This window comes from Ricinus communis, chromosome 3 (assembly GCF_019578655.1).
Source record: "Ricinus communis isolate WT05 ecotype wild-type chromosome 3, ASM1957865v1, whole genome shotgun sequence".
NCBI classification, from domain to species: domain Eukaryota; kingdom Viridiplantae; phylum Streptophyta; class Magnoliopsida; order Malpighiales; family Euphorbiaceae; genus Ricinus; species Ricinus communis.
The window spans coordinates 4,319,495-4,340,751 of NC_063258.1; the positions used below are offsets into that span (position 1 = coordinate 4,319,495).

General features: G+C 29.4%; 2 protein-coding genes across 3 annotated transcripts; one reads left to right on the plus strand and one right to left on the minus strand.

Moving 5' to 3' along the window:
• Positions 1–614: 614 nt before the first annotated feature.
• Positions 615–4,528, plus strand: LOC125369406 (probable leucine-rich repeat receptor-like protein kinase At1g35710). Its single transcript, XM_048371526.1, has 2 exons — positions 615–3,242; positions 3,973–4,528. Exons 1-2 carry the CDS (start codon positions 776–778, stop codon positions 4,320–4,322), a joined length of 2,817 nt encoding a protein of 938 aa, XP_048227483.1. The 5' UTR covers positions 615–775; the 3' UTR covers positions 4,323–4,528.
• Positions 4,529–9,482: 4,954 nt separating this feature from the next.
• Positions 9,483–16,398, minus strand: LOC8264068 (SUPPRESSOR OF ABI3-5). Of its 2 annotated transcripts, none has more exons than XR_007215127.1 (10): positions 16,196–16,398; positions 15,898–16,102; positions 14,458–14,583; positions 14,214–14,378; positions 13,321–13,450; positions 13,055–13,096; positions 11,584–11,901; positions 11,410–11,452; positions 10,412–10,599; positions 9,483–9,806 (listed from the first exon to the last, which is right to left on the minus strand). XR_007215127.1 is itself a non-coding variant. In XM_048371961.1 (10 exons), the coding sequence occupies exons 1-10, from the start codon at positions 16,291–16,293 to the stop codon at positions 9,743–9,745; spliced, it is 1,269 nt and encodes a 422-aa protein (XP_048227918.1). In that variant the 5' UTR covers positions 16,294–16,396; the 3' UTR covers positions 9,483–9,742. The 2 variants fall into 2 exon arrangements, 1 of the variants encoding a protein (XP_048227918.1); XM_048371961.1 differs by having other exon boundaries at positions 10,412–10,489; positions 16,196–16,396.
• Positions 16,399–21,257: the final 4,859 nt, after the last annotated feature.

Sequence of the window (21,257 nt, forward strand, 5' to 3'; positions counted from 1 at the left end):
AAAGCTTAGTATTGAGATTATATAAATATAAATATTTTATAAATTTACTTGAAGTCTAATTATTCATTAATGTATAAAATATATAATAGTACAATACGGCAAAAAAAATATTTATAAAATAGTTAAATATTTAAATAAATATTATATTATATATTAATTTTTTATATTAAAATTTTTATAATAATAATTTACATGTCTTTATTTGGTCTTTGTAACTTAAGAAGACAAAATATAAGGTAATTGGCATGACGACATTGTATTGTCTCTAGAAGTTATAAAGAAGATTATTTTATTCTCTAAAGAGACGATAATTCTTGAGGTGGAATCAAGTGCCAACTCTTAAATTAAATCAAATACAACTGAAGGCACTTCTGCACATGGCATACATACATACATGTCTAAGCAAGCATTAAGCTTTCATATATATATATATATTGTTTATATGAAAGGTCTAGTTGCCGTATAAAAAGGGTTAGTTATTTTTGGAAATACAAGTCCACGGTGACCATGAAAGAGACTTAACTGGATGGCAGCTTTCTTGGAAGGAAGAAACAGCGCTTCTTTTACATATATAATATCACACTCAAATTAACAGACATGATTTGTATCCGTTTAAATTCTTGCATCTAATCTCACTAAGATATTGACAGTCTCAATCTCTATATGTTTCAGTTTTTTAAATCCTGATCTAGATCAACTATATACTTTCTTGGAGAATCTTGCTTTGATCTCTCTCTCTCTCTCTCTCTCTCTCTATATATATATATATATATATATGAAGAACACCATGTTTCTGAAAGCTTTCTCACCCCTTCTTCTTCTTCTTCTCATGAGCTTGATTGTTGATTCTTATGTTCAGCTTGTTTCCGCTATAAATCATCAAGAAGTTGAAATGGAAGCATTACTCAAATGGAAAAGAAGCCTTAGTGACCAAACTCAGTATGTTCTTTCTTCATGGACTTTTGTTTCCAGGAATACCAGCGGCACTGCCATTAGTCCATGCTCTTCATGGCTTGGTATCAGCTGCAATGTGGCTGGAAGTATCGCCAGGATAAACTTAACAAGTGTCGAATTACAAGGTACGCTTGATGCCTTCAACTTCTCATCATTGCCTAATCTATCTTCTCTTGACCTCCATGACAATGAACTCACTGGAAAAATCCCTCCTCAAATCAGTAACCTATCCAAGCTTACCATTCTTAATCTGGGTTACAATGAATTCCACGGATATATTCCTGAAGAAGTAGGAACCATGACAGAACTCAATGTTCTGAGCTTGTCTAGCAACTTTCTTTCAGGGTCTATTCCTGCCACTATTGGAGATTTGACCAACCTTTCCGTTCTAAACCTTGGCAACAATGGTTTATCTGGCTCAATTCCATCACAACTTGGAAAGTTGAAATCTCTTTCTGAGCTTCGCCTCAACTTAAACAACCTTACCGGTTCAATCCCTCCTTCCATAGGTTATCTGATAGACCTTAAGGTTTTATCACTCTATGGAAATCAATTGTCCGGTCCACTTCCTCAAGAGATCAATAAACTTGTTAACTTGACATTGTTCTTCTTGTCAAACAATAGCATTTCTGGTTTCTTGCCAGAAAACATTTGCTACGGTGGCATACTGGAGGATTTTTGTGCAAGTAACAATAGATTCACAGGTGCTGTTCCTGAAGGCCTGAAAAACTGCACAAGCTTGACTAGACTTCGACTCGATAGGAATAATCTCGCTGGTAATATATCTAAGGATTTTGGGATATATCCAAAACTTGATTATGTAGACTTGAGCTATAATAATTTTTGCGGGGAGGTTTCGCCAAATTGGGGAAAGTGCAAAGTTCTGACTAGTCTAAAAATCTCCAACAATAATATCACAGGTGTGATACCAACAGAGCTTGCAGACTCGACACTTCTACATTTTATGGACCTTTCTTCAAATAACCTTGAAGGGCAGATACCCAAAGAGTTGGGGAAATTGGAGTCACTGTTCAATCTGACACTGAGCAACAACAATCTTTCTGGCGAAATTCCTCCAGAGCTCGGAACGTTGCCTGATCTTGCTTATCTTGATCTGGCAGCAAACAGTCTAAGTGGAATCATACCCAAACAACTTGGTGATTGCTCAAAACTGTTGTTCTTGAACTTGAGCAACAACAATTTTCGTGAAGGCATTCCGGTTGAGCTTGGGAAGTTGGTGTCACTGCAAGTTCTACTAGATCTTAGTAGAAATTCACTTTCTGGTGAAATTCCATTGCAACTTGGAAACCTAATCAAATTGGAAGTATTGGATGTCTCTCACAATGACCTGACAGGTTCAATTCCATCCACTTTCAAGCAACTGCAAAGTCTGAGACTTATTGATCTCTCCTACAATGAGTTAGAGGGTCCAATTCCTGACAGTAAACCATTTCAAGAAGCACCATCGGAAGCATTTACGCACAACAAGGGCTTGTGTGGCAACTACACCGGCTTGGAAATTTGTCTTCCTTCTCCTTCCAACAATGGGAAAGACCATCCCCATACACTAATTCTGATTCTTCTACCTCTTTCTGCAGCAGTACTCCTACTCCTCACAATCATTCTAATTGGCGTGGCATGCATCCTGAAGAAAGGGAGGAACAAAGTAAGCAATAATTTCATGGTTTCACAGCATTCAGATTTGTTTGCAATATGGAGTTACGATGGGAAGTTAGTCTATGAAGACATTAAAGTAGCAACAGAAGGTTTCAATGCCAAGTATTGCATTGGTGTTGGAGGATATGGAAGTGTTTATAAAGCCAAGCTATCAACAGGTCAGGTTGTAGCAGTGAAGAAGCTTCACCCTTTTCATTGTACCAAGCTTGAAGATCGAAAGACTTTCGAGAGTGAAATTCAGGCATTGGCTAAAATTCGTCACAGAAATATTGTCAAGCTGCATGGTTTCTGCTTGCAAGTTCAACAACCATTTCTAGTCTATGAGTACTTGGAGAAGGGAAGTTTAGCTAAGATCTTGAGCAATGCAGTGCTAGCAAAACAGTTGGATTGGTGTAAGAGAATCAATGTTGTTAGAGGGGCTGTCAATGCTCTCTTTTACATGCATCATGACTGCAATCCACCTGTAATTCATCGTGACTTATCAAGCAACAATATCCTGCTAGATGAAAACTATGAAGCTACTGTTTCTGATTTTGGCACTGCTAGACTCATAAAGCAGGATTCATCTAACTGGACAGGTCTTGCAGGAACATATGGATACATTGCACCAGGTAATGTGATTAATTTTCAACTTTCTACATTTCACTTCACTTTTGTCGGAACTAGGAGTTCGACTTAGTGCCCGTTTGAGATTGTCTTTGGATGTTAGAAAAAAAGGGTTGAAATTTTTTAATTTGATTGATTGATTTTTATTTTTTAGTATTATTGTTTTTATGAATAGATTTTAAAATTTGCTTTCAGAGAAATATTAATTTATCTACTTTATTTTTTTTATTATGCAGTTTTGAGAATTCTAAAAATATAATTAATTTTTCTTTTTTTTTTAATTTTTAAATGTGCCGTTAGTAGGGTTAGTGGGCTGTACGATAACTTACTCTTTCCGTTCCATTCCCTATTAATTGACTTTTTTTTTAATAATTTTTTAATAATTTATTATTTTTATATATTAATATAATATTAATTTTTTTATTTTATCTTTATATTAACATTATTTATAATTGGTTTTGTAAAATTTTATAAGTCTATAAAAGAGTGTAATAAATTTTAAAAATATCTATAGAAGAATAATTTAGTTCTATTTTATTATTTTTTTAATAATTAAATTTATTAAATGTTTTCTTAATTCAGTAAAATATTAAAAAATATTAATTAATATGGAACAGTAGGATATCACCTAACTTGATACCCCAAAAAGGGGACATTATTTTATTAAATTCCTCATCAGTTATCATCTTTTTTCTGTTTATTGACCTCTTTGTTTTCCAAATGTTTCATATTCAGAGCTTGCATACACAATGAAGGTTACAGAGAAATGTGATGTTTACAGTTTGGGAGTGGTGACACTTGAAATAATAATGGGGCATTATCCTGGGGAACTACTCTCTTCCTCAGGATTGAATGCTCATAACATCCTCTTGAAAGATATATTAGACAGGCGTCTGCCAGCTCCTGCTCTTGAATTAGCTGATAAAATTGTCACAATCATCAGGTTAGCATTTACCTGCATCAATGCTAACCCAAGGAATAGGCCATCAATGCAACAAGTTTCTCAAGAGCTGTCCACCAGAAGGCTTCCTCTGTCAGAGTCGATGCAGACACTTACTTTAGGAAATGTTTTGCTTGTAGAGTAGCCTGAATTATAGTCACAGAATACCACTCTTTAACAGCTTTTATGTGTATCCCATGTGAATGGAAGTAAAATAAGACAATATGCTCAATGATGAAGCTGAGTAGAAACCACAACAGTTTTTCATCATCTTAAATAGGCTTAATTGCTAAATAAATCCTGTAATTTGGACTTGTTTTCAAATTTACTATTTAATTTTCAAGTTTTCAATTTTAGCAATGTAATTTAATATTAATCTAAATTTAGCCTCGGTAAAAGTTATCGATCAAAATTCCTTGATTGACTATAATTCTAATGATAACAATTAAAAAAAAAAAGAGATTAAATTAATATTATAATTGTTGACTCATCATCTATCTATAAACAGGCATCATAATTAAAGAAATAAACATATGATCTAATAATTGATAGTTTTATATAATATTTTATTTATCTTTATTATTCAGAAGAAGATTTAGTAATCTAACTTTCTATTCCTCCACTTTTTTTTATCATTTGTTGTAATAGTAAGAAATATTTCAAACCTTAGATTTCTAACATTCTAAACATATTTAGAAAAAAAAGAATTTTAAAGTCTCTAAGAATAAGTTAGTAACTCTAATACTGACTCATTTTCTTTTATAGCCGAAAATATAGTTATATTAGCAAATCTTTATTGATAATTTTGCCAAAAACATAATTAAAATTAATGTCAAAATATATAAAAGATAATTACTATTTGCCCATGTATTCTTTTGTAGTATACTATCTCATAATATATAAGAATTATATTTTTTTCATCCTTCTATTTTGTAATTTTATACTAAAAATCTCTTTCGTCAGAATTTTCATTAAACAATCAGTAATTATGTTTAGTTTTGTAATATTTTCCCTTACATTTGATGTAATATATAAATTTTTTCTTATAATTAAAATAATAAATTTTTCTTGATCTAATTTATATTTTTAATACAAAATTTAATCCAAGCAAATTTAAAGAATTTAAAACTACTTATATTAACAGTAATATTATTAAATTGCTATATAAATTAATTTTAATTATTAATATAAAATAAATATTTCTAGTTAAAAAATATCATTCTATTGTTATTTTTATTATATATTATATTTAAACTATATAAAAATTAAAAATTAAATTAAACAATCATGTCTTATAGTGAAATAATCTGAAGTTCACAAATTCGCTATCAACAGAGAAGATCACGATAATCTTGTATGTCAAAATTAAAATCTTTTATTAACCATTCAAATGAGATCAATATGAGTTAAATCTTTATTTTTAATATAGTTTGATTATAGTGTGTAATAAAAATAATAACTTTAACTATTTATTTTATTTAAACATTTAAAATTAAACTACATAATAATTTAATAATTTTAAATAAAAATAAGTATTTTTAATACATTTAAGTTTTTTAGAATTAAATTATGCTAAAATAGTAAAAGACATAAACAAGTAATAGAATATTAAATCTATTATTTTAATTAGCACTAAAACTAACTTATGCTAAAAATAAAATCTTACCCTAATTTGATAATAAAATTAGTTTTGGACGAGTTTGATACTTGATAATAAGTTCAACATTCAAATTGTAATCTTAACTTACCAGTTTAGTCTTTAAACTAACACGGAAGAGGATAATAGTTAGTTTATTAAAACTAAAAGGGATTTTAATATAATAAAAAATACAAGAATCGAGTCATATATTAAACCAAACCTCATGGAGTAAATAGTACTTAACCTAAATAATTAACTAGTGTTCTTTAATTATTTTAATTTCTAGCATAGTCAAATTCTAGCAAAAATCTATATATTTTAAAAGTACTTGTATTTATCAAAATATTGAAAACTCATATGATTTAATTTTAAATTATTAAAAAAATAGATATTGTTCTTATTATTAATTTTGTTATACTCGAATTGTGACTTTGATAAGAAATTTGAGTATTAAATTGTATTTTTTTATCAATTTAGTTCTTTAATTCCATTGACTTTTAAAACACAAGGAGGTTTTAATGCAATATAAAAATAAAAAGGAGAAATTTATATATTACACAAAAAATTAGATAATTAACGATTTTCTAATAAAAAAATTCTAATGGAAAGAGTTTTTAATATAAAATTATAAAATAAAAAATATAAAAAATATAATTTTTTTAATGTTAGAAAGTAACTAATATAATATAGAAAAACGCAAAGATACCCCAATTAAAATTAAGATAAAAACAATGTGATAGGTGGAAAACAATGGGAAAGTAGAAAAGTTATTTGAAAAGTAAGCCTAATGTAAACATATATTTCTGGCTAGAAGGATGTATTCCCTTCAACTTTAGAAGGGTAATGGTCCATTGTCGACCACCTTCTAATCAAGAACTTTCCCTAAAGTGTTTTGAATGAATCAATTACTCACAATCTAAGTGCCAGAAAATGAAACCGAATATGGGGACACCAAGGAAAATTAAAAACATTCAAAAACCAAAATGTATGTTTAACGACTGCATTTTGTTATGGGTGGTCAACAGAAATAAGTAAACTAAAATTTTGTTGACTAGATGGATGTTTTGATTAATAAGATTTTCTTTTTCCATTACCCCATTATTAAATTGTCATATATATATATATATATATTATAAATTTTTTTAATATATATGCTCAATTTTTACATATAAGATTTTTGTTTTGATATGTATACTTACTTTTAATATATGGAATTTAAGTTTATATGTAATTTTATAATTCTTTTATTAATTTATTAATTTATACATTACGTTCTTAATTAAATATTAACTCTAACTCTAATCTTAATAAATAATTTTCTAATCAAATAATTATATTAATTATATTATAAAATAGTATATTAATTATGTTTTAATATTATATTAACTAATAAATTATTTTTGTAATTAAATAATAATTCTAATTCTAGCAAATAATAAATTATATTTTATATTATCAGTTAAATTATATTTTTAATAATAAATTAATTCTGTAATTAAGAAATTATATTTTTAATAATAAATTAATTCTGTAATTAGATAATAATTCTAATTCTAAAAATAATAATAAATTAATTTATTATATTTTTAATAATAAATTAATTTTAATTATATAATAGATTCTTAATCTTAAAAAATAGTAATATCAATTATATTGATAAATTAATTTATATAATATTAATATTACTTAATAACTAATTTTTATATTATTGCATTAATAAAATTTTAGAATTTTAAAATATTAATTCAAAAATAGTTAGCTTACTATTATTTTTTAAAATTTTATAAATTAATATTAAATATTAAAAAATCTTATTAAAATGTATCTATTAATTTGATTTTATAATTAAAATAATAATAATAACGATCGTACAACATACGGATAAACGAGTAGTATATGTAAATTTTTGAGACCTAAATTTTATTTACATGCGTCTTTTTTTGATACATAAGATTTTTATTTTGACATGTATACTTATTTTTGAGACATGAGATTTAAGTTTATGTATAATTTTATGACTTTTTATGAATTTACTAATTAATAAGTTATATTTCTAATTAGACACTGATTCTAATCCTAATAAATAATATATTAATAATAATTAATTTTTAATTAAATAATAATTATTTTAAAAAATAGTATATTAATTATATTTTAATATTCGATTAACTAATAAATCTATTTTTAATTAGATAATGGTTCTAATTTTAGAAAATAATATTTTAAATATTATATTAATAATAAATTAGTTTTTTAATTATATAATAATTTCTAATGCTAAGAAATAGTAATATCAATTGTATTAATAATATTAATTTATATAATATTAGATTAGCTAATGAATATTTTTAGAATAACTCTTTATATTAGTACTCTAATAAAATCTTAGAATATTAAAAAATTTAAGAAGAAAAATTAAAAATATCTAATTTACTGTTATTTTTAGAATATGATAAATAAATTTAATTTAATTTTATAATAATAACAGTCGTGCAATGCACGGATAAACGACTATTTATTTCTTAAAATACAATGAAACATCTATTTGATTGAGAACTTTCGCAAGTTGAAGACTTATTCTCCTTCTTTTCTTTAAATTCCGACGCCTATTTTTCTTAAAGAATTTATGATTAAGAAAATCTAAAATATATAAATTCCACTAAGTTAAAATGTATTTGTTTTATCTATTTTAATTATTGTTATTTTCTATATACATCTTCATTTATAAAAACTAAATTCACAAAAAAAGACAATCTAAATGATCAAATGATGAAAATTTAGATTGACAAAAAATCTATAATCAGAATAATACTATCAGTAATGCTCTGAGTAAACGCCTTGGGAATATGTATTGGGATTCTTCACCACAAAAAAATTCCAAAGATGTCATGTGGATTGAAAACCAACACAAATCTAAAAGATATCTTTCTAATGGCCAAAACTCTGGGGAAGAACTAGAAAGACTATCCATTGACTTGCATTTGCGTACTTTTTAGACCAAATTGATTTATATTTTCCAAGTCTACATATTAATCTCTCCACATATGCATGCTTCAATTCTTTTCTTCTTTTTCTAAAGAATCTTGAAGTGTATAATCAATGTAATTTTTCAAATAATCCTGTGGCTTAAAATAGTAGCTAATTTCTAGAAAGATAGCATCTTCCATATGGTGTGTAAGAGAGGAAAAGTTTGGCAATGAATTGGGATTTTGGTGCAATGGAGATGATAATGATTAGGATTGCAGGAGTGTCAAATGACCCACCAGCACCATCACCAGTCACAACATTAAGTTGCTGCCACAAATTCCTAAACAACACAACAAAGTCAACCTGCACAGGAAAATCCACACCAAGATAGCAACTTCCCCAAATCCCTGCGGTGCCTTCCGGAGCAAACTCCTTGAATAAATCCCTATGCCGTGAATCACTTGACATCTCTCTACATAATGATTATGGTCCCAAACTCGAGAGAAACGCAATTGTCTTCCCTGAACAAATCGCGAGTGTCTTTGCCCAGACTAAGGAGGCCTTATTCAGGGAGGGTGGAGGATGGAGAATCATTATTGAGAGGAAGATCCTTGGCATGGAGCAATGTGACTGGATAAAAGCTTTTATAAATGTGAAAATGATGCAAAAGGATAAAACTTACGTATATGAGCAAGTCCGTTTGCATCCTAGAAAACCTTCACATTTCTTTCTAAACATGGTGCTTTATTACAACTGTTGGATAAACACAAAAAGATATAGCATACAAAATTGTATAGTGCTAATTAAATATTTGTATCGCCAAGATTTAATGCAAGGGTTAGTTCTTTAACTGCAAGAAAGGTACCTAGATCAAAGCTATCTCATATCCATTTTGTCATATCACAACCTTTTCTTGGTAGCCTGTACAAACTCCTCAAGTGAGCAACAAAACTGTTTCTTCAGTTTGCATTTGATATATCATGGATTTCATCGTATGCGCCGGTTTCCTGATTGTACGAGTACCTAGAAGAAATGAAAACAAAAGGGTATCAGTTGGGTCACGCATGCTCGCGATTACAGATGACAGTTCATATATCATTCAATCACTAGCAAGAATTTTCCACCTTGTGAAATTTCTATATTAGACAACTCCATCTGGGAGTTTTTAAGGGCAATAGCCTATCAAACAGAAGCTCAAGGCCATGCAATCACTCAGAATAGCTTAGACTGATAGCTGGAAGAAAAGAAGTGAAGACAAAGAAATGGCCTCATAATCCTAAGATTCAAATCAAACTGACTACATTATATGAATTGTTCTTGTTTCTGGTTTATTCATCTTTTGAAGGAACCAAATTGCCCTCACAATTGTAAGATTCAAATTAAACTGAACTGGATTAGTTGAAAAACGTCCATTTGGTTCAGTATTTGAAGTTTGAATTTTAGCTAAATTGGACTGAGTTGCAATATCTAGAGAAGCTAATTGTAACACAAATGAACCCATAGAGTTTAATTAAGGTTAGCAATCTTTTCTACCATAAGCATTAAGCAGTTTAGTTTAAACTACAAGGATATCAAAGTGTTCAGCCAAAATTGGAGTTATAAGAGATTTTAGATTGTAAGTTCATTACCATTGGCCTGATGTTGCATAGCAGTACAGTCCTGTAGATGGATCATAATAGTAACCTGAACTGCCGCTGTAGTAATACCTGGATGAATACAGGAAAACCAATGTCAACATGACTTTTAAGTGAAGTATAAAACCTAAAACACGAATAATATAGGTATGTTCATAGGGTTCTGCTGCATCCTTGAATTCCTGGGAAGAAGAAAAGGTAAAATTAAGGAATTGCTCCGATAATGACTAGATTGATTATTAACCAACCCCAAAAGCAAACAAAGTGCAGGAAGATGATCATTAACTAAATCACAATTAGAAAATATAGCAGGATTAACTTCAGATAAGAACGAATTCCATAAACCACCAAACAGAGTTAATGAAAATGATAACAATAATTGAACACAGAGTTAGCATGCCCCTTACAGCTTAAAGGCAAAAATAAATAAATAAATAAAGAGGAAAAAAAAAAAAAGGCAGCAACAACAATAGAAGTATTCAAACAGTTTTAAAGATACAGCTCAGAAGCAAACACACAAGAAGACACCATCAAATAATGAGAACAAGCAAACAGACGTTTCAACCTAAAATCCTCTGTTTTTAACTTAGCAGAAAGAAGAAGACGGAGATACAAAATTGTACCCACTGTTTATAGTTAGAAATTCAGGGATAAAAATAGCAATGGTGTGTTTCCATCTCTTAGAATTAAGAAATATTATTTTAGCATACTTGTATGATATCACACCCACAATACATTTTCGGTAATAATAGCGAAACATTGCTCAACTTAATTTGCTCTTTCATAAACCTTAGGGGAAAAAAAAAAGACACTCAATGAACAAGCTGATATACAGAAATTTTTTTTCCTGTCACTCCAGCGCAGCAGAAAACCATAGAATCACATAGGTCATTTCTCAACCCATAAAAGGAGCCAAAAACACCAATGCCATAGAGTTCCATAATCACTTGAAAAAAGTTTATTGTATGTGCTTGTGGGAAAAGAGAGATTACCCAGATGTCTCATCATACACATAATCATCTTGCAAAGCTCCAGCTGCAGATCAAACAATTACAAGGTATAAGGAAAACCAAGCCATGCAAGGAAAGAATTTCCCTTATAAAAGAGGACTATTTAAGTTATCCGCAAAATGTCTAAATAACTCAAACTCAATACTAAGAGCTTACTTTCAGAATTAGAGGTTGGGCCACCAGTCAATGGTTGACCGACTCCACTAGAATTAGAGTCAGAAACCAAATTACTGCCATCAGAGGATGGTCTAGCAATAGCATTATCATCATCATCTGCAAACATGTCATACTCATCTGCACCATTGCTCGTGGTTTCTGCTGTAGATAAATTTGTATTTGAAGCACCCAAAACAGAGTTCGACAGTTTTGAGGAGGTAGCTCCAAGATCTGTTACATCAGAGAACAGGTCCTTCCCCATGCTTGTGCCTAGAGATGTGCCCTTCCCCCTAGCCAAAGCTAACTTTTCGTATCCATCTAAAAAACATAACTCATCAGAGATGGGTAATAAGTAACACGGAATAACCACTTGCAAAAGGTTAATAGAGATAAAACGCAAAACTTTAGAGATCATAGTTTTCATAGAAAAGATCACCATTCTTGAGAGAGAAGGGGAGGGAGGGAAAGAAGGGGAAATATGAAGAGCTAATAACACATCATGCAATAACACACAAAGATATAGGTTTTATAATATTCAATAGCTTCATACCACAACCTTTTTTAAATGGTCAGTAACAATGAACTCTTTTCTTCTGAAGAAAAATTTATAAAAATAGATATGGTACAAATAACAATAAGATGAAATATTGCAACAAGAATCTCATACAAGGGTGTCCAATGCAGCACAGTTAGGATAAACTTTTAAAGCAACCTAAAAATAAGGTAAAATATTTCTTTAAGGTCAAGCCAAAACCAAACTGAAGAGTTACTGCTTGATTTGGTTTTATTATGGTTTTAGCTGATTTTTTAGCTTAATTAAATTAAAAAGCCCATATCACAAATCATAATATAATCAATCATTTTAAGTAAAAGGACAATAAAAGAAATAAATTAAGCCAAAAAGTAAAATAAAAAATTTGGATAAGCATTAACACAAAAGAAGCTGAAATATTTACTTGGAAAATAAATTGTCAACACTTCACACTCAAAATACTACAGCATGCATATAAATGGTATGCGGTTTGGTTTACCTCCTAAATATTAAAAACCAACCAAACCATAAGCCAAGGTTTTATATTTTTCAAAACCATACTGAACCATTTAGAGGACTAAACCAAACTGTTGACTTTACTTGGTTTGGTTCAGATTGACGAGTTAGACCAAATAGATCACACATGCGCACAGAGATAAGTCATGAACAACAGAAGGAGCTGAAATATTATAAGATGCATCGGCAAACATTTCAGAGGTGGTATATCAAATTCGGCATTCAAGAAGCAATTAAGATGATCCAAGAAGATCCAGTAACAAAGCCCAACCAGTACTTGCATTGTCTGCTATATTAAGTAATTAACTGATTAACCCTTCCCTGATTCTTGTAATGTAGATATGACTGCTGGAACCAATTACCAGGAAATACTAAAAACACAGAGAAGAGAGTGCAAAAAACAGCAATATATATCGGACCAACCTGCCTCACGCTTGAAGACCTCTTGCTTGTCATGGTAAACATCTGCATATTAGATACTTAAATCAGTGAGTAAATAATAATCAAGCAGGGCTATACAGAAGGAATAAAGAAATTTGTAACTTATATGAAAGTGATGATTGAATAGAAAAAAGAAAAGACAAGAAAACAAATAGACAAGAAGGCATAATGGCTGAATCTATATATTACATATATCCAAAATGTACTCTGGATCCAATAAAGAGCTTAGCTGAAGTAACAAACTTAACTGTATTCACCATGATCCAACAGCTTGTTCGCATCTTCAGTTAGCTGGTCAAACAGAAGCTGTGTCTGAGGCGACATCTTCTCTTTCCTCTTATTTGAGCCACCTTTCAACCTTCTCAAGGCTTGCAACACCTGTCAACAAGAGGAAATTAGCTCACATAGGACATTGCCACATACAGTCACACAAAACAGCATGCGACATTAAAAAAAGACGCACAATAAAGATAAAATAAAGTCTCAATGATAAAGTCTCAACTTGATGTCTTATATCATTGATAGAACAAAGTCTCAACTTGATATCTTATACCATTGATAGAATAAAGTCTCCACTCGATGTCTTAAACCATTGTAAAGCTCCAGACAGTGCAACAAAAATGTGAAGTATCAAAAGACAGTGTAAGGCTTGCTTAAGTAAGCAAATTCATCTATATGCTGTTTCTTTAATAGGCTTGTATTCCTTGTCGCAATAATTTGATCGGTAACCCTAATTAATTTACATAAAATTGTAACTCTGCCTTGCTTCTGCACTGCAACACCATTATGTTAAAATCATAATGCTACATAAGGAGAGTCTCAGTAATTGCAATTTCAAACAGAAGTTACAAAGAAATAGCCAATGTTCCATTACTAACACTACATGTTAAGCATAGTCATTTTGTATCTTCATTCAATTAACAAATCCTCAACAGTGAAGATGCTTGACAAATGAGTAACAGCAGAAGAGGTCTTAAATAATAGCATCCTTTTACTCCATATGACATCTTTTAAGACTAGCTTTGAAATTTTATCTTTTCAAAGCAATTTTATCATTCTTCTTCATTCAAATTAACAAATTAACAAACTCAATTAAAGACCAAATACAACAACATAGATCAAAATATTCAACCATATTTACCGTTTCTCCTGGCTCAAGTAAGCTGGAAATACGCTTTTTTATCATTCCAAGATCTTCAGAAGAAAGCTCAATGACATCATCTTTGGTATCATCTTCATTTGTTGTTACCTTTGAGCTTTTTCCAGCATATCTTGGATCAACTGCAACACTATCAAGCCACGCATCCTGTATGAATCCATATTAACACCATCAACAGATCTACTTCCAAATTTATTAGAATCGTGTACTTTAAAGAAAGCTTTACCTTGACTTCATTCTCATTGACATATTCCACAAAATTTCCAGCTTCATCAAAATAACCTTCCTCCCTTTCTTTTTCAAGGTTAAATGGTTCTATTTGGATCCCATCTTCAACAAAACTCTCATTATCCTGAAAAATAAAATACCCATCACTGTATATTTTTTTTTTGTCCCCAAAACTGATGAATCTGACATATAACTTAACTGAAATAAAATATTGATACTTCAGGGGAAAATTAAGAACATAATCACAGAGAAAATCAAAAATTGTAATAAATGTACACATGGTCTCACAAACTTTATGGCTCTAGCAGTAAACATTTCACATGCAACAACAAAACAGTGATACTCTCTGCATGCTTTACACCCTTAAAGACGGTGAAAAATTTTTTGCAACTCTTAAGTCTTTGACCATCAACAATTGTAGAGATCACATGTAGAACGGATAATACAAAGTCATCAACTACTCAGGAGGCAGGACTGAGGAGTGCAGACTGATGAAACACCAGACAAGATTCAAAGCCTCACATCTGCTAATTTAGGGCAGAAGAAGTAAAAGTGAAAATACCATTCCAGGAAAGCCAAAACTTATTTTGTCAAACGGATTGAAAGAGCAGAATCAGGTCGAATTCTTAAACCTGGGTCTTTACATAACCTAGGAAAACAAGAAGGCTGTTATTTCCTTATTATTACATCCTCGAGTGGGAACAGGTAGAAAAAGAGTTGCCTATTGCAGGGATTGAGAGACTAGACTCGCATCTATTTCATTCCAAAAACTTTCACATTTTACCACAGCATGAGCTAAATATGAAAGAAAAGGGGAAAAGAAAGTCAAGGTTTTCCTGGCTTGAAAATCCACAGGAGGGGAAGTGTACAAAGATCGCAATATTGCACCACCAAACTGCAAACCACCTCATATATGCTATAGTTTTTCACATTTTTTCACACCCATTTTCGCCATTTACCTATCCAAAAAATCCCAATTTATAAAAGTCAGCACCAAAGTTCTAAAATTTCAACCCAAAAAGAAAATGCCCTAGAGTTTAAAAACCCTCTAGAATCAACAAGCGCCAACCTTTCCCTTTTAATTTCCACCCATAAGCTCCTTCCCTCTTCTAATTTAAAAGCCCTAAGCTCCTTTCTCTTTTAATTTAAAGCTCTAAGCTTTTTCTATTTTCTTTTAATGTCAAAGCCCTAAAACCCTTTCTCCAACTTTTGAAGCATTCAGTAGAATATAATGTAACCACCAATTGGGTGCAGCTCAATGGTACTAAAGTCTACTCTAGTGCGGTAAGGTATCGAGTTTAAACCTGAGTCGGAGCCAATTAATTAAAACAAGATCATGTAACCATATAAATGAACAAAACAAACACATCATAATAGAAAACTATGTAAAAACTACACCGAAAATTCAAAAAAAAAAAAAAAAGAAAGGAGAAAAAACCTGATAAGTGACTTCAGCAGTAGAAACATCATTAAGCTCTTCACTAAAAAGCTCAGCGGTGATTAAATTTCTTCGCTTTGCACGCTCCTTGGCAGCTAGACGTGGATTTTGCCCATCTTCTTCTTCGAGTACTTTGGTTATAGCAATTGGTGCTTCATCACCGGGTTTTACCTTTTTACCCTTGGGAAACCTCACTTTCTTCTGCCTGTAAAAATCCGATTTAATTGCATGATTTTAGGTCAAGAAAAGAAAACTAAAAAAGAAAATTGGAAAAGAAATAAAATAAAATTAGAATTACTTTGGAGGTTTGCTGGAGGAGTCATCATCGAATTCTAAATCTTGTTCTAAATAAGGACGCTTGCGATTAGAGCGAGAAGACGGAATTGCACTTTCCATTGTTACTTAGCTTACAACACAGAGAAAGCAGAGAGAGAGAGAGAGAGAGAGAGAGGGGTAGAGGAGAGAACGATGATAAAAGAATAGGTAAAATTACATAAATGGTGTCTTAACTTCTGAATTTTTGTTGTTTTAGTGTCTAAATATTTATTTTGTTTAATAAAATGTCTGAACTTTAAAATTGTAATATCTTTAAATGCTTGAGGTGGATTTAGGCTCACCGAAATACTGATTAAATTAATAAAAATATTATCATATTTATAGGCGAATGCTTTAGATGGGCATCCAAATGTACTAGCGATGACAGTATTATAAAATTTTATGACTTAATTAACAATATATTAATCAATCGCAAAGACTAGTATGAAAAAGGAAGTCGTTATGTGAATAATCATTAAAACAACTTGTAGCATAACTAGATTCTTTAAATAAGTTTTGTCACATTATAATCATAAGATAAATCAGAAAACCAACTTTTCTAATTATATATTTCTACTTTTAAATTCGAGTAAGATCTCTATTATTTTATTATTTTTCTATAAATGTAACATATTATTTTTTATAAATAACGAATATACAAAGATTTATCTAGTTCTAGCCTAGTTTTTTGAATTTGACCCAATCTTACAAGTCATTAGTGTAGTAAACTATTTATATTTTTAGAAAAATAATAAAAATACTTATATTTTTAGAAAAATAATAAAAAATACTTATATTTTTTATTTTTATCAAAATCACAGTGTTATTTTATTTTATTTTTATTATATTAAAATATCAAAAATATGATTTTTTTTTATTTTTTTAAAAATATAATTTTAGTTTTTTTTAGTAATACAACCAAAAAATAATTAAAGAATAACAAAAAAAACTGGAAAAAAACCGAATTTTTGAAAAAAAAATTAAAAAAATATATATACACAGTAAAAATAATATTTTTTTTAATTTTAGACTATTTCTAAAAAATTATATATATTTTATACAATAAGCCCACTTAATCTTGTCCAATCTAATTTATTAAATCTAAGGTTACCATCTTTTAATCTAATTGGTCTATATTTTACTTGTTAGAGCCTCTTTAAGTACATAGTCTAGATGGGTCATATTATTTTTAAACATGGCAAAGTCCACTTAAATATAATCCAATTTTATTGATCGATCTAATGTACCACCTTCTACCCTAATGGACTATTATTTTTCATGTAAAAGTCAGATTTTAGATCTACTGTCTATATGAATTAATTTTAGTTAGCAATCACATATAATCAAATATTTGTCCACTATTTTACAGAGTATAAAATTTTTTTAAGAAAAAAAGCAAAAAATGATAAAAATATGATAAAAAATAAGATTTTTACATTCCTCCTACAATTAATGACTGAAATTAAACAAGACTAAGTAAAAGGACAAAAATCAGCAAAACCGGATGAAATTGGACAATCTAGCCGATCTGCTATAGGGGTTAGCCTATCGGGTTTATGTTGGTCAGGTTGCAATTTGGTCAATTTTCGATGTTTTACTCGATTCCATGTGATTTTGAGCTCTAGAAAACCCCAAATAATATGATATGCATAGAAAACATCAAATTTAATTAGCCAACTACTAAAATCAAATAAAATAAAAATTATTTATCATGCTTAGATCTACTAATTATTCATATGGATGACAAAAAGAAAGAAATTATCAGACCCTAATCATATCAATTATTAAAAGATATATTAACTAAAATAAGCAAATGTATCATATGGCAAATGCAAATAAGAAAACTATCTTAAAACAACAGAATGACAGTTTCATTAAAGCATATAAATAAAATATCGATAGATCTAATTATAGCAAAATTTACTAGTTAATTAAATGTCTTAAATATACAAATCTAATTAACCATCATAAAAAACTAACATATCTAACCTTAATCATACAAATCTAATCAAAACAAAACTCATATGATTATAATCATGGCAAAGAACATCATATCTAATCTAAACATGTGAGGCACATAAGAAAACTCTAATCATGTGAATTATCATATTTATTTATGTTAATAAACGAAAGATAGTAATCATAAAAAGGAAATAGAATATGATGAGATGATTGTGATAGAGCAACCCTCAGATTGTCACCATATTGTGCAGACTCGTGAATATCAGGAAGAGGAGAGGTTGATTCCAAGATAGAATAGGGATTAGTGTCTTCTAGAGTGTTTAGGTTTTCTGAAAAACATAATATGTTCTAGTGTGGATTTGCCAAAACTTACCAAAAATTGGTGACCCCTGGCTATGGGTTTCCTTTTCTATTTATAAATAGGAAAAAAAATCCTAGGAGCCAAGATAATGATTACTAATAATTATGTACCTTTTAAAATAAAAATTAAAAAATAATTAAGTACTTTTAGATTTATTTTTATCGATAAATAAAGCTTTTAGAACTCAAATAGTATTAAGAAAACCCCTTTAAAATTAAATTTGATATTTTTTGGCATTTAATTTTTAAATAAATCAATAATTATTATTGGATTACAGTGCACAACTGATCGACACAACCAATCAGTTGTGCTCCACAGCCAATTGGCTTTGTGCATAGCCGATCGGCTGTATGGGATAGTAAAAGTGAGAAATTTCTAATTTTGACCCTTTCAATCAATTTTGACCATTTTCTTTAATTTCTAAAAAAATTCATGAAACTAACTCTTTTAACTAGTGTAAGCACCCATTTTTCAAATCTAAATATCAAGAGAATTACGAAAATTCGATCATGAAAGTTGTTGCTTCTTCTAGATCTCAAGGAGTTGAGGATGGTTAAATCGGAGCTAGAGTTGCAAGTAATTAAGAAAAATATCATTTTTTGAAATCAATTTAAGACTAAATTGACAAAAAAATTAAATTTTCAGGGTGAAATTGAAAATTTAGAAAGTTCAGGGGTGAAATTGTAAAAATTTCTAAAAGTTGCCAACCTAGAGCCAATCAACTCCATGTACAGCTGGTCGGCTGTACCCAAAGCCAACCGGCTCTATATAGTCCCGATTAACTCAAAAGTGAATTTTTATGTCGCTTTGGGTATTTTTTTACTCTAAACGCCCAAAATTATTAAAATATAGCTTTAGACGGTCTTATTGATAATTACTCAAATTTTTAAATATTTTTATGATTTATTTAATATTCATCAATATTTATCATTCAAAACAGTTTTCATAAATCTAAATAATTATTAATAATCATTGATGATTATCAACAATTAAAGAAACGTATATTCTAGCATCTAGGGTTTTCCCCATCCTCTATAAATAGAAAAGAAAACTCTAAGCCTAAAAGTTGACAATCATCAGTAGAGAACGACTAGTAAGTTTTAAAGCAAGATACTGATACTTTTAAAAACTAAACACTTAGTCAAAACACTCTAGATTCCTACTCAATTTTTTATTCAACCTCCTCTTTTACTCTTAAGACTTGAGGATCTGCACAATACGGTAATAATTTGAGGGTTTTAAAACTATAATCTCATTATCTTCCTTCTTTTTTTTTTTTTTGACTTTCTCTATGATTAGTAACATGCTAAGGTTTTATAATAATTGCCCTCTAATAACTGTTTCGTGTGCTTTATACGCCTAACTATACGATTATTATGATAATTTCATTAAGTTTGTGTTCTTTCCATTATGATTATGTTCTTGAATTTTGAATCTGATAACTTTCCTATTTCTAGGATTTGACTTTGATAATTATATGAATATATCAATATGCTAGGTTTTTTTTTATGATAATTCATATGTGTTGGCATATGATCAGATCTAGTTTTATTGATTTTATAAGATTAGTTTAAGTTTCATACTTTTAGGAAAGCTTCCATGCTCAAGAATTTTCATTTACTGTAAGTTTATTTTTAATTAATTTGTGTCTTCTTTTCTTAAAAATAAGTTCAATTGTGTATTTTATTGTATTTTGTACATATACTAATCATTTTTATGTATTTTGTGCATGTATCTCAAATGTGTGAGAGTTGGAGTATCAAAGTTGTTCAAATCGGCCTAGGAAATACCCTAGAGCTGATTCTATGGACAGTCGATCGACTGTACATAGAGTCGATCAGCTCTGTGACACAACCAATCGGTTGTTCGTTTATTAGTCGCACGTTTTTACTGATTTCAAGGATTTTTGCTATTTTTGCCAAAATTTAGCATATTTTTAGTTATTTTTTTAGTTAATTAGTTGTAAAAGGCTTGTAATAGCTTAGTTTTTATTGCTTTTCCTTTATTTTTTGCTTTAAAATAAGACTAATAATTTTTTACAGTGCCGAGAAATATACAAATTTTGTATTTATAGAAATTTTTATGACAATAAAAAAATGGATAGAAATAAGAGATAAAGATAATGTTGTCATAATTTTATTAAGAAAAATAATACTAAATGGAGATCATAATACAATTTCAAAAAAAATCATATAAATAAAAAAAAATTTAAATCTTAGATCATTGAAAAAATGGGCCGTAAAAATAAAGTTTTGCAATCCATTTTCCCTACACATGTAAAAACACCCAAAAGAAAAATAGAAAGACAATTTAATCTTTAGCAAAGCATGAATTTTCCTTACCTATTCATACCAAGGTTATTGATTCTCTTTCGTTTCAGCGAGTATGATTGGAATGTCTTATTTTATTAAGAAAAAATGAAAAAAACACATTTTATTTCCTATCAGTCAAAATTTCGGCTATCTCAGACTACAACAACCGAGAATAGATAAAAATAGCTATTCCGGTTGAAATTAACGAGATAGGACGAGATGAAATAAAATCAATAAATTAATAGAAATAACTTTAAAATTACACCTAAGCTTAAATCCCGTGTGTCAAAATAAAAATCTTATGGGTCAAAAATTAAATATACATATTAAAAAAGTTTTAGGTCTCAGAAATATATATATATAGAGAGAGAATTTATAGGATTAGTATAGGGTAATTAGTACCAAAACTT